Genomic DNA, 14,201 nt, shown 5'->3' with positions numbered 1-14,201 from the left:
AGATTCATATTGTGGTTGAAAAACACCTCGATTAGGCAGGTTTGTTTGCCATGAATCTTGTGATAGTCCATACAGTAGGGAGGGCTAGAAGACTCTTTTTCAATTGCTATGATACATTTTTAAAGAGAGTAACATAAAGGACTAGATATTGGTCCTGAATGCTGAAAGTACTTTTGCCCACTCTCTTTTATTGCATGATGACTTAAAGAGGGAGCTTTAAGAAAAGTAGGTCATTTAAAGAGCCATAAAATTCATTATATGTACAATAGTGAAACTCAGGAGAATATGTTCTCGTATGGAGGGTTTGGTTCGGGTACAAGATATGGAGTCAGAAAACTAAAGCAATCATTTGTCTGTCTTTGAAAATGTGCTTTGTACTTGATTTCTGAAAACTTTCCCATCACTTTCAAGATATATTTATGTAGTTTGAACTTATCATAGGTCCCATGAATGAGTTTTAGAAATAAAAAATTATATTTAGAATTGCTAAGCTTTGGAGAGACTCTTGGGTCAAACAAACATTTCATGAGATCACAGATCTAGAAGTGGAAAGAACTCCAGGAGTTAGAGAATTCAACCTGTTCATTTTACAAACAAGGACAACACTGAAGAGCAGGGAGCTTAAATGACTTGCCCAACATCACATAGGTAATAAGAGTCAAATATGGAATTTTAACCCAAGCCCTTTGACTCCAGAGCCAGTGCTGTTTCCAGTCTACCATGATGTCTCCTTTAATCGGGCATGTCAGTGCAAAGGGAGTTGAGATCATGATAGAAAAATCAAGTGAACTATGTGAATTCTTCAGTGGTGCTGTGATCTCATGAATGTGGGCCCTGCCGCTACTCTCAACCAACCTGTCCCTTTTCATCTGTGTGACTCTTATCCATCCCTCTTCCTAAATCCTCCAAAGAGTGTGTGTGTGTGTGTGTGTGTGTAGAGCTTTCTTCTAGGTCTTCTAATGCTTTTTCTGATCATATATGCCCTTGATGATGTCTCTGCCACTACTTCCCACATGCAAATCATCATTGATTATACTTAACACTTGTCACTCCATTGCCCATTGGGTCACATAAAATATTTATTCCTCCACGATCTTGGTGTTGCATGATTCACAGGCGTAATGAAAGATACACTGATCATATTCAATTAAAAAACCCATAATATTTATGATTTTGCTGACTGACAAATACTAGTCCTACAACTGGAGTGCCATCAAAGTAGCCCATTGCAAATTGAACCAGTTGTTTATTTAGACTTATTCCATTTAGCTCTAAACTTATCTTGACCTAGTAGGAATTAGAAGAAGAAAAAGGTCAATAACATGCTAAAGAGACACCTAATATAAAATAGGAAACTTTTTTATAATTGAACGGTATTGTATATAAATCTCATTCCCTCCCTCATGCTAAATAACTTTGGCTTCAAGTAGAAAACTTGTTATTTGATAGACTAACCTGTTTTGTAGTGATAAGAGTTTCATTCATGGTTTGGCTTAAAGAGCCCCTCCCAGGTACCACAGTTGCTTCTTGGGCTACTTCAGGGGAATTGTCAGATTCTATTTGTGTTTATCTTTCCATTTCACATCATAGCCATTTAGGCCAGTGAGGCAAGGAGTCAAATCGCTGTCTGTCTTTATAGTTTTTTTTTTTTTCCAGACAATTTACGGCAACAATTGTTAGATGCCTTTGGGATCAATCATATCTTTGTCATAGAATTATTTCCAAAACCATCCATGTGACTTTGGTTCTCCTTATTATCTTATTGCCCATCTAAAATAGATACCATAGTTGAATTATCAACTACAACACCTTAGACACATCTCCATGAGGCCCAGTTTGTTTTACTGGTAGTACCAACACAAATGATGAAGATAAAAATTAGTTCACTTGATCTTATATTTAATTATTTAATTTATTGTGTTCCTTTTCTTGTGTGGTGGGCAGAGAAATATATTAGGGATAGGATAGATGCTGGATCTGTGATTTCATTATTATCAAGAGTTCCCAGATGAAGAGACTTCTTTTACTAATTCAGATTGACCTTGCCTCTGCAATTTGAAGTCTTAGATAGTTGTCTGGGGCACCAAGAGGTAAAGTGACTGGACTAGGATCACTCAACCAGTATGTGTCAGAGGTGGGAATTAGACCCAGGTATTTCTGGTTCCAAGTTTAGCTCTGTATCCACTATACTATGCTGTGTTTATTACATGATGTAAAACCAGTGTCTTTTATTTGCATAATGATTCACGACTACTACTACTACTACAGCTGCTGCTGCTGCTGCTGCTACTGCTGCTGCTACTGCTACTACTATTACCACTAGCTAACATTTATATAGCACTTTAAGATTTGTTAAGTGCTTTTGCTTGTTAACCCAGTTTAAGCCTTATAATAAACTTCTGATATATAGGTAAGACATGGCATTGCTACATTATGCCTGTTTTACAGATGAGAGAACTAGACTGAGAGTGTTTAAGTGCTTTCCCTAGTTTTGTAAGTAGCAAAATAAAAGCTAGGTTTTCTGATCTCCAGCCTGATGATCTTCCCTATACCTCTTCAGGGAATATAGCTAGTAGAAGAAAGTTACTGAGATTTTCCAGTTTGTTTATACTTCGACCTCTGCTTTACTTTGTTCAAGATGGCATCATGGGCACTGAGGCACCTTTTGTTTTTTGCATACTTCACAGGGCTGCACAGAGCATTCTCAGATGTTCATCAATATCAGTAAATAAATATTTATTAAATGCTTACTATGTGCCAGACACTGTGTTCAGTGCTAGGATACAAAGAAAGGCAAAAGATAGTTTCTGCCCTTTAGGAACTTAACAATCTTTCAGTTTTCCCTGGATGATGATGGCATGCATCCAGATGTAAGATATAATACTTTATTAACTATAAACTCAGCATCCCCTAGAAAGACTAGATGTGAGCTCCTGTTATTCTATCATTATTACAAGGTCTGTGTATCTAATCCATTTTTAGACATTGGGAAGTCTGTCATAGCATAGATAGGCATTTTAAATCATTGGAATTTTTCTAGTTTGTGTACAAAAAAACTTGATCTATTTTAAGATCATTTTCAAGCAAAGAATAGTGTGTTTCCCACTTTTGGCATTTGGCGTGCAGGTGTGCCTTACTTTATATAACAGGTGTGTTTATAGAAATTTGCATTTCTCAAATGTTTATCAAATGAGCGCTTTTAATTCAAATGTTGGAGTTTGCTATGTAAAGGAATTGCTGTGCTGCATCCTTTTGTAAAGGAATCACTTCCTGATTTATCATTTTGGAAAACTCTTTTTGTGCCTATCAAATTTGCTCAAAGTGAGGTATGTCTGTATTGAAAAGTACTTCCTTTACTCCTGGACGACGTCTGACTCTCCAGGTAAAGCAAAAATACATTAATTACTCTGTCCTTGTACACTTTATAGGAAAATATGGTTAATTTGAATTTTGAAAGCAGGTGTATTTCTTAAACCGGAAGGTTTATTTTGGCCTAAATAAGTCATACTGGGCATCCGGTATATCCTCAGGTACTCATGACCTGTTTTTTGTTTGTTTGTTTGTTTGTTTATTTGTTTGAAGTATTCAGGTAGAATCCTTTTCCACTTAAGCTAGAAGTATGACAGTCTTGCTAGTGGAATAGTCCCATGTGGCAAAATTTTAATAGACCGAGAGAAAGATGCTAGGTGTTAAAGTTCAAGAGTGGGGGCTGTGTATCCTGATGAACCCTTCTTATGTTTGAATACTTACCTATTATATTTAGCTGCTTAGCACCAAGTTTGAGGTGCTTAAGAAGAAATCTGTTGAATACTTTTGAAAAAACAAAAGTGAGTATCTAGGTAGCAATTGTTACCAGTCAGGATATTTAATGTGTAAAGAAGAGAAATCATAGTTTAAACTACTAGGACTACCACCAGTGTTATTGTTGTATTGAGGGATATTTGAAGAAAGTAGTGGGAAGATTTATTTTTTATATCTTAAAAAAAAAAAAGATTTTACTTGATAGAGACACCCTTATTTTAAACTGTTTTAATATATTGACACCTTTGGAAACATTGACTGTTCAGCATGGATTAAGAATAAGAGGCCTGGTTTCAAATACTGGCTCTGCCATTTTATTAGCTGTGTTGCCTTGAGCTTGTTACTTAAAATCTCTGAGCTACAATTTTCTTTACAATTTCACAGCTATAATATCTGTGAAATGGTGCTACTAATAATAGGATAGCTGTGATTAAATTATTGTCGTTATTATTATCATATGTAATAAAAAATTTCAAATTACCGGGTATGGGAGAACCAAAGAATTTTAAGATGGGGCCCCAGTCCTCTGGCATTCCAGTTAGGAACAAGGATGAGGATTTGACCTGTGATTTCATCGGTATAAGGACTTCCCGATGGGGAACATTCTCTGCCAATACAGGTTGGCGCTTTGCCTGAAACTTTACAGGCTTAAGAGGCGCCTGGAGCACTGCGAGGTTAAATGTCTTGCCCAGAGTCATACAAACATTGTGTCAGAAGAGGGACTTGAACCCAGGTCTCAGCTCCATAGCCAGCTCTCTATTCATTACACTACAATGTCTCTCCCATGGTCTAGTGAAGTGGGTGAGAATATCTGCTTCCTTTGCTGTTGCTCATGTGTCATTGAACAGAACTGGGGGACGTCATAGAGCTGTGCTTACTGCATCCACTACAGCTTTATATCAGCTAATCTCCTCTGGGTCCTCACTACAGCTAGGCAATCTTTTTATTCCTTTCTAATTGCCTCTTTATCCCACTTATCACGTTGTCTTCCAGACCATCTCTTTTCTCCTAAAGTCTCCTACAGCATTCCTCTCCTCACCTTCTCATCTGAAGACTTTGCCTCATCCTTTACCAAAAAATATCACGGCCATTTTTTCATGAGCTTCCTTTTACCATTCTAGATATTATTCCTGACAATAAGTGCACATTTATTAAGCATCTGCTCCACGCAAGGCACTGTGCTAAGCATTGGAGATACAAATAAAGTAAAGAAAGACAGTTCCTGCACTCAAGGAGCTTACAATCCAAGAGGGGAAGACAGCACACAAAAGGAAGCTGGAAGAGGGGGGGACAGGGAGACTTCAGGGGTGTCTTGTTCCATGGAGTTGAAACTAGACTGAGCTGCAGATCAAAGCATACTGTTTGCTATTTTTTTCTTCTGTTTTGTTTTGTTTTATTTCCTCTTTCTGGTGGTTCCTCCTATTAGTTCTAATTCTTCCTTACAATGTGACTAATGTGAAAATATGTTTAATAGGAATGTATATGTGTAGCTTATATCAGATTGCGTACCGTCTTGGGAAGGGAGGTGGGGAGGGAGGGGGAGAAAAATTTAAAACTCAGAAGCTTATGGAAGTGATTGTTGATAAGTCAAACTAAATTAATTAAAAAAAAAAGCATTTCCTCCCTTTCTAGAGTTTATAGTCAGCTGGGTTTAGGGAGAAGGGTACAATGCCAATATATATGGCTAGGGTTCGTGTTAGTTAATAGTGGGAAATAATGTTGGAAATGTAAGTTGGGGTCAGACTGTGGAAAGCCTCGAATGCCAGAGTGAGAAATGAAAAGCCATTTAAAGGTTTTTGAGTAAAGAGACATGGTTGAAATATGTTTTAGCAAGATTAGTAATGATGGTAATGTTCAGGATGGAGTGGAAGTCGAAAAAATTGGCAGAGGAAGACCAAAGAGGCCCTGGTAATAATCCAGGTGTTAGATTATAAGAGTCTTAAATTAGATAATGGGAATGAAATGGAAGAGACACATACAAGGGATACTATCATGGAAATACTGATAGGATTTGGTGATTAATTGGATATGGGGAATCAGTGAGAAGATGTCATTAATAACTGGGAGTTTGTAGGGGACGGCAGTGGACATGAAATCTGGACCTTTTGGCCTTGATCAGAAAAATATCTCTCTTTTTCACAGAACAGTGATTACTTGAAACAGGATAAGCCTCATGAAGGAGGTGGCACTGGAGGTGTGCTTTGAAGGAAGCTATTGGTTCTTTGAGACAGAGATGAGGCAGGAGGATTTGTCAGACAAGAGGGACTTCCTGGGCAAAGGTGTACGGGCAAGAGATAGACGATATATACAGGGAACAGTTAGCAGGCCAAGTTGATTGGAATATCAGCTTGTGTGGGAAGGGAACTGGAAGGGTAGACATCATATTAAGAATTTAAATCTTCGAGGATTGTACAGTGTATTTATCCTAGAGGCAGTAGGAAGCTATTGAAGATTTTTGAATGGAATGATATGCTCAGATTTGTGTTTTAGGAATATAAGTTTGGCAGACATGTGAAAAATGGATTGGGGGGGTTGAGGTGGAACTAGAAACAGGGAGTCCTGTTAGAAAGCTCTTACAATAGTCCAGGTGAGAAGAACCTGAACTAGGGTTGAAACTGGGTGAGTAGAGAGAAAGAGATGGATTTAAGAAATGCAGTAGAGGCAGAAGTGAAAGAATTGGAAAAAACAGGGAGGGGAAGGGAATGTGCATTTATATAGCACCTACTATATGCCAGATAACTGTGCTAGGAATTTTACAAATATCTATTTGGACCTCACCAAAGCCCTGTGAGGTAGGTACTGTTACTATTCTCATTTTACAGCTGAAGAAACTGAGACAAGCAGACGTTAAGTGATTTGCTCAGGGTCACACAGCTAGTGTCTAAGGCCAGATTTGGAGTCAGGTTTTCCTCACTCCAGGCCCAGCACTCTGTCCACAATATCACCTAGTTGCCTTAAAGCTGATTGGCTATGGGAGGATAAGGCAGAGTCATTTATGACTCCAGTGCTGAAATGGAAAAATGGTGGTTCTGTCAGTAAAAATAGGGAAGTTTGAATGAGAGTTGGACACTGAGGAAACATGACAAATTCTGTTTTACCCAGTTGGAGTTTTGAGATGCATATGATATAACTTGGTTGGAATTGTTCAGCAAGTAATTGGTGCTGTTAGATTATGATTTATGAGGGAAATTAGGACTGGATATATAAATTTGAGATTCATCTGCGGAGGGATGATAATTGAACCCAAGAGAGCTTTTGAGGTCACTAAGGGAGAATGAATAGAGAGAGAAGAGAGAGCCAAGGATGGAGCCCACAGTGAGTGAGAAGGAGCACTATGATGAGGAATGATCAGAGAGGTAGAAGCAGCAACAACAAATAGTATTATGGAGGTCAAGAGGAGTAGAGAGTGTCTAGGAAGAAGGGATGATTATTAATATCAGAAGCTTTTAGGGCAAATACAATGGAGATTTAGAAAAGACCAGTGGACTTTTCAGTTAAGAGATCATTGGCAACCTTGGAGAGAACAAATGTCAAGTCGTCCGGTTGAAAGCCAGATAACAAGGAATAGAGCGGAGTGGGAGGTAAGGAATTGAGGCAGCAAGCAGAGAAGTGATTCTTTTTAGAGTCTGATTATGAAAGGAAAAAGACAGTAGTTTTAAGAAGTCAAGAGGGTCAAAGAAAGGGTTTTTGTTTTTGTTTTTTTAAGGATGGGGAGAGCTAGGCAGGTTTGTAGGCAGCGTGGAAGGAGCCTATAGATATTAAAAGATAGAATGTGAGAGAAGGGGAATGATTAGATGCCTCTTAATCATATTTTATGGTAATCCAAAGTTTTATTTTTCCCTTAAAGTTTGTTATATGGTTAGATTCTAATCTCTGAAACAACAGAAATGATACAGTAAGAGTTATTTTGAAAACAAAATACCCCCTTTAATTTGGGTTAATATGGAGAGAACAGCAGTTTTGAGATATATAAAGTTTGAGACATAGGATATTTTTGAAGAAACATACTTTTATTCCTTTATTTTATAATATGAATAAAACATAAGTATGGTATTAGTAAAATGAAGTAATTTTTGAAAAAAAATAAAATTCCAATATCTCAATTATATTGCAAAAATACATGCCCAATAGCCAAACCTAATGGAATATATATTACCTTTTTAGTAAGTGGAGTTGATAGACTTATTCTCCTTGGCCTCAGGGTTACTACTGAGGAGCATTGAATAGGTGTTGGAAAGGGACATTTAGATTTGATGGAAGGAAAAACTTGATGAACATTAGAGCTATTCCAAAATAGAATGGTTAGCTTGGAAGCTAGTGGGCTTCCCTTTCCTAGAGATCTTCAAGTAAAGACTGAAAGATCACTGTTTAGCTGCATTATAGAGAGAATTCTTTCTTGCCCAGGAGTGAGTTAGGCAAGGTCTAAAGTCCCTTCCAATCCTGTGATTCTTTGAAGTCATAAGATTTGAATTGGTGGAATGAAATGTTGAAGGAATATTTAATTTTGTTAGCCTTAATCCTTTAGTTTGAGAACACTACTGATTTTTAAGCTGGAGACCTCAAAAATATACAGAAGAAGGAGTTCTAAAATTTTTCATCAGAAAGAATCACACATGCCACATCTGAATTACCACAGTTTTCCATTAACAGAATCTGAATAAGGTTTTAATAGTGGATTTAATATGATAAGTAGAAAAGGTATAGGGCTGCCAGGTGGTACAGTGAATAGAGTGCTGGGACTGGAGTCAGGAAGATTCATCTTCCTGTGTTCAAATCTGACCTCAGATGTTACTAGCTGTGACTCTAGGCAAGTCACTTACCCATGTTTGCCTGTCCCAGTTTCCTCATCTGTAAAAATGAGCTGGAGAAGGAAATGGCAAACTACTTCAGTATCTTTGTCAAGAAAGCCCCAAATAGGTCATGAAGAGTCAGACATGACTGAAAAATGACTAAACAACAACAACACTGAGTGGTTAATTCCATTGCTTATTTCCTGTTTATTATGTTTATTTCTATTTTAATAACTTTTTCGCTATGATTTTTTGTAGCTTCTCCGTGTGTTAATAAACCAATACGAGATGAAGATGCCCTTCATGTTATAAAAGTGGTAAGGACTGCATTTAACTTACTGTTTTAAACACCTTTTTCCATAGTTCTGTTTCACAAAGAATAGCATTTTGGCATCTTAATTCCTATCATTGCTTATTTTTGGTAAAGTTTGTTTTGTAGAGAATCCTGGATGTCTTTTGGATTACTTGTTATTGACTCTATTCGATCATTCACTGCATTATACCCATCATCACCATAATTGTCAGATGACATTTTTCTAAATGTCTACTACAAAAAGAATGGTTTTAGGTTTGTCTGTATAGGAATAGCAACCACAATATACCCAATGTTGAAGCAAGATTCTTCCAGTGGCCATCTGGTTAATTTGATGCTTAGAGATTTGTAGTGAAAACGTGTTTGGGGGTCAGTGTTTTATGGAAAATGCATTACCAGTTCAACTGCTGCAGTATATAATGGGCATTTCTGGACAGTTGAAATATTAAATCCCATTTGGGGAATTATTTTTCTCCACATCACATTAATCATTCTTAATTTCGAAAATTTAGAGACTGTCATATTTGCATGTTTCTTTACAGGAATATCAAGAAAATGGTCCGCTCTTTTCAGAACTGAAATTTTATCAGAGAGCTGCAAAGCAAGAGTGTAGTAAGTAACACTAGCCCAGTAAGACACTTGTACTTAAGTGCTTGCTCAAGTGAGTATTTGATATCTGGTTATATCGTCTGTGCTTTGGAAAGAGTCTTGTCAAGAGGAGATTTTATCCCAGGATAACACTGTTGTATTGTATCATATGGAATAGGCAGAAGTTGGAGGCCACTCAGTTCTTTCCATGGTACAACTAATGGAATATACATTTAAAAATCAGAGATGTTTCCCCACTTCACCTAAGTACTAGGTTGTTGAGTCTGGTCCAACTATAGTATGCATGTGAGTAAGTGATTAGAATGATGGGCTTATTATTTGTCTCACAAGACAGTCTTGATAAGTAGGGCATAGGAGTAGGTAGGAAATTAGGGGATGTTTCTCAGATGATAGACTGTTGAGTTTGGACTCAGCATAACCTGGGTTCAGATTTTGCCTCTGGCTGTTAACTGTTTGTGTGGCCCTGCACTTAACCTTTACATACTTTGGGCTTTGCCTTAGTATTTATCTGGTACTTGAAATCTGGGTCACAGCAGTTTATCTGTGACATCAAATTCACTGTAATTAGGAGATTGTACCTTCTTTCCATGTGAAAACTGGCTCTAGAGAGGGAAACAAAAGGAATTTTGTTTAATTTTTGAGAGTGAGTGCCTTCAAGCTAGGAGTAGAAACAGAAATGAGATATGCAGTGAGGTAAGTCAGTCATTCAGTCAACAAACATTTATTTGGTGCTGGGAATATAAAAGTCAGGCAAAAACACAGGCCTTGCCCTCAAAAAGCCCACTTTCTAATGGGAAAGATAAGCCACTCACTATGTACATTCCAGATAAGTACAATGTAAATGGAAAGTAATCTCTGAGGAAAAGTCCTGGGTGGAGGGTGGAGTGGGGGGCAGAACCCTGTGAGAGGCCTCTTGCAGAAAGAGGGGTTTGAGCTGTCCTGAAGGAACCCAGGAAGTGGAGGTTAGGAGATTCCTACTGCAAGGGAGGAATCTGAGGGTTTTCAGAAGTTTGTGAAAACAATAAGCTTAAACTTGATAGTGATTAAAAAAAAAAGTATCCTCATTTGGAGTCAGAGGACCTGTGTTCAAATTTGACTCCTGATACTTTCTACCTGTGTGACTTTGTTTGGGTTATTTAATCGTTCTGGGGCTCAGTTTCTTCCATTTGTTAAATGAAGGAGTTGCACTAGGGCATTTGGGGTCCCTTCCTGTTCTAAAATCTATGACACAGTGCTTGACACACAGTAGGTGCTTGATAAATGTTTATTGATTGAATGATATTGATTTCCTGATACCGTAGGACTTGATGACTTCTAAAGTCCCTTCCAGGGCTAAATGAAGCCAAAATTGTAGGGGTTTGAATGCCAAGTTGATATGATTGACTTTGGAAAGCCAAAATAATTTCACCAGAAGCATATGGTGATAGATCTGAGTCGGGGCAGGATAAGGAAGGTATTTAATGGATGGGTTGACATCATAAACAATCAGAACAAAGCAGAGTTTCTTGATATATGTTAAAAAATATAAATAAATAAGGATCAATTCCCGCTCCCCCCACAATCCACAACCATCCCCCCCAAATATTTAAAATCAATTATAATTGATTTTGTAGCAGTAGGGCCACCTTATGAGTTAAAAGTAAGGCAAGAGTGGCAGGTACATTGGACAAAAAACTCAAATTGGTTTAGAAAATGAAAAATTTAATCAAACTGGGTGGTTCCCTGGCATCATGTATCTTAAGGGAATTTGACTAAACTAAATTCACATAGGAGGAAAAAAAATGGAATCTTAACTAGTTACAGTGTAGCCTTCATTTTCAAGTAAAGTAATTATCTAACCTGATTGTTGTACTTTGGGGTTCAGAGGGGTCAATAGCTTGCCTTTTGGAGCTTGTGAGGAAGGAAAACACTCTTTACACTACTTTTTAAGAGAAGGAAGGCAAATGTTTTTGCTCTCCACATAGTCCATAGAGGACTTTTTAACTCCTCCTTGTCAGTCCTGCAAATGACCCCTAGATAAGCAAATGGTGGTTGTTACTTCTGTCACCTGACTAGGATGAAAGCTAATGGATAAGAAGATGCAAGTGCCTTTTTCAAGGGCAAAAGAGAAGTACACTTACAGGATACAAATGTATTTGGGGGCTAAGTATGTGTATGAATTGTTTTGTTTGTGTGGAATTCATCATTTGAATGCTAAATATTCTCCACACATTTTGTATTGCTAAAATATATTTACAAAAGTTCTTGCCTCTGTGCTTCTCTTTGGTGATGAGGTGACCCTGGCTTCTTGAAGGTCCCACCAGTGAAGCACATGTGTGCATGCTCAGGAAAGCTGGAAGAACTTCAAGTAGTCCTGTAACCAACTGTGTCTTCTATCTGAAGACCCTCCTACCTGTGTACAGAAAGGCTCTTCACCAACAGGTTGGCCACCAGGCACTGAATTTTTTGGCTGTGGCAACCACAAACAAATTTAATTTTTCTTTTTTTAAAAAGTTTCCAATTATTATCTTTATTTAATTTGTTATTTTTTCTGTAGCTTTATGGTTTTAGGGAAAATTCTGTAGGATAGTCAGATCATTGTCAGAAAATTTGTCTATGTGAAATAGGAAATGGTTTTATAAATGATGCTGACTCTTTTTATCTTACTTCTTTGCAGTCAAAAGATGGATGGTACTCAAACAACTTGAGTTTTTAGGAATTCCTCAGTTCTGGGGGTCGGGTTTGGCTGAACACAGTGGAAAAAGGTAAAATGGAATCAACCCAGTTGTCAACCTCTCGTCACTGAGTCATTTTCCCTGGCCTCAGATTTCATCTCTAGCCCAATCTTAACTGAAGTCAGACCTTGTTTTGAGGGTCGGGAAAAGAGAGAATGGATGGTTTTTACCATAGTCTCTACTGAGAAATAAATAGTACTTAACCTACTCTTCATCTTTGTGTACAAATGACCCTAGCATTATATCATTGATTAAAGTCAGTATCATACAGTGTATGTATTTACGGTTTTTGCACGTGTATATGTATGTTTTGAAGTTCTAGTGACCTAATTTCACCACCATTCTTGTATATTAAGTCATAAACATTTGTCTTTCAATTCTTTGGTTAGATGTTTTCATATAATCCTCTCTTGGCTTTCTCTTTTGTCTTTTACAGCTACAGATTCATGGTTATGGAAAGACTAGGAATGGACTTACAGAAGATCTTTGTCCAGAGAGGCAGGTTTCAAAGGCAAACTGTCCTGCAGTTGGGTGTGTGGATGGTGAGTTGGAGCAGCTTTTTCATGTGCTACTCAGGATATTTACTTGTTACAAAGTATAGATCTTTAGTCTTTGCAAAATTATCAGGGAAGGAAATCTTTCCTGCCCTAGAAATGTCAGTCATTGACGTAGAGGCCACTTTGGTGTAATTGATAACAGTGGGCTCTGTAAGTGACAGAATGTGCTGTGTTTGGCACTACAAACTCAATTAGGCATGAGGTCTACAGCCTGATTTTTTTCCTCACAGCTTTGTTTTTGCATGTCAGAACAAGCCTGCATGGCTGTAAGAATGCTCTCCCTTTTGTCATATGTTTATAACAATGCAAATTACTGCATAAGATAATATTTTATATATTACGCATGTGACGGTATGGGGTTCTATAAAGTTTTTATTGCCACGAGTTTGGGATGAAAGCAATAATTAGTTGTGGCAATGAGTTACACAGACTTTGCCAAACAAGAGGCAATGAAATCTTAATAGCACCCCTGCACACATTTTGTTTATGCCACATATTTGTCTTATCTTGTTTGCTGTTCGTTGGTTCAATTTTTTTTTTCCATTTTAAGTAGAATGAGCCTGGTTCTGCTACTCACAGTGGGACAGGAATGGAAGCTACAGATGAATGCCTTCTGTGACTTTCTACAGGGACGGGGAGAATGAATGCACATGGGCAAAGAGCTTTGTTCCTAGCTCCCTGCAGCCTGGTTTGGAGATAGAGTCTTGGCTAGGGAGCTCCCGAGGGCCCTGCTGCAGTGACTCTGTGAGATTTCTCTGGCTCCTTTACCTTCTGCCTCCTTGCTGAGTCATCTGACTTTCTAAGCCCACCCCACCCGGAACAGGAAAATGTTTAAAAAACAAAAACAAAAACTTGTTTTTCTCAGCTGCTGGGCAGTCAGGAGCCATGTATGTTACTGAACCCAGAAAGGGAGTGAGAAGATTTCCTTCCTTTAAGTGTGCCCCTGAAAAAAGAAAGCATTTAAGCAAACATTGGCTGTTGGGCAATCCCTACTGCTTTGAAAGGCTATGAACTCTAGGAGAGGTTCCCCAAGGTTTGGATGATAGACATATGGCTGTGAAAATGGGCACTCTTTTGTCATGTTTATAGAAAAAGGAACCCCTTTGTATTAGAGGTTGATTTTCAAAAATGTTAATTTGTCAAGGTGAATCCTAAATATGTGGCAATATAAACTTACCTTATTTACTTTATTTCACAGTTGGATGTGTTAGAATATATCCATGAAAATGAATATGTGCATGGTGATATTAAAGCAGCAAATCTACTCTTGGGCTACAGAAATCCCCATCAGGTAAATACAATATCAAGTTTGGAAATGTACTGGCAGCGTAGAGGGCCCTAACTTGAGCCTCTTCAAGTTAAACTATAATCCCAAAGAGTTTACAATGTTAAAATAAAGGTAGGCATATAATGACTG

At 37.8% G+C, this 14,201-nt stretch overlaps 1 protein-coding gene across 2 annotated transcripts in view; it reads left to right on the top strand.

Annotated features, from left to right (window-relative positions):
• Positions 1 to 14,201, top strand: part of VRK2 (VRK serine/threonine kinase 2) — an 82,977-nt gene that overhangs the window by 14,511 nt on the left and 54,265 nt on the right. For both annotated transcript variants that reach the window (XM_027865185.1, XM_027865186.1), the window contains exons 3-7: positions 8,850 to 8,908; positions 9,447 to 9,516; positions 12,170 to 12,257; positions 12,664 to 12,769; positions 13,983 to 14,075. In XM_027865185.1, the coding sequence (XP_027720986.1) occupies positions 8,850 to 8,908; positions 9,447 to 9,516; positions 12,170 to 12,257; positions 12,664 to 12,769; positions 13,983 to 14,075 (416 nt within the window). The remainder of the gene's footprint in view (positions 1 to 8,849; positions 8,909 to 9,446; positions 9,517 to 12,169; positions 12,258 to 12,663; positions 12,770 to 13,982; positions 14,076 to 14,201) is intronic.

This window comes from Vombatus ursinus, unplaced genomic scaffold (genome assembly GCF_900497805.2).
Source record: "Vombatus ursinus unplaced genomic scaffold, bare-nosed wombat genome assembly UNPS02014778.1, whole genome shotgun sequence".
Classification (NCBI taxonomy): domain Eukaryota; kingdom Metazoa; phylum Chordata; class Mammalia; order Diprotodontia; family Vombatidae; genus Vombatus; species Vombatus ursinus.
This window is presented reverse-complemented; position numbering and strand designations above follow the sequence as displayed.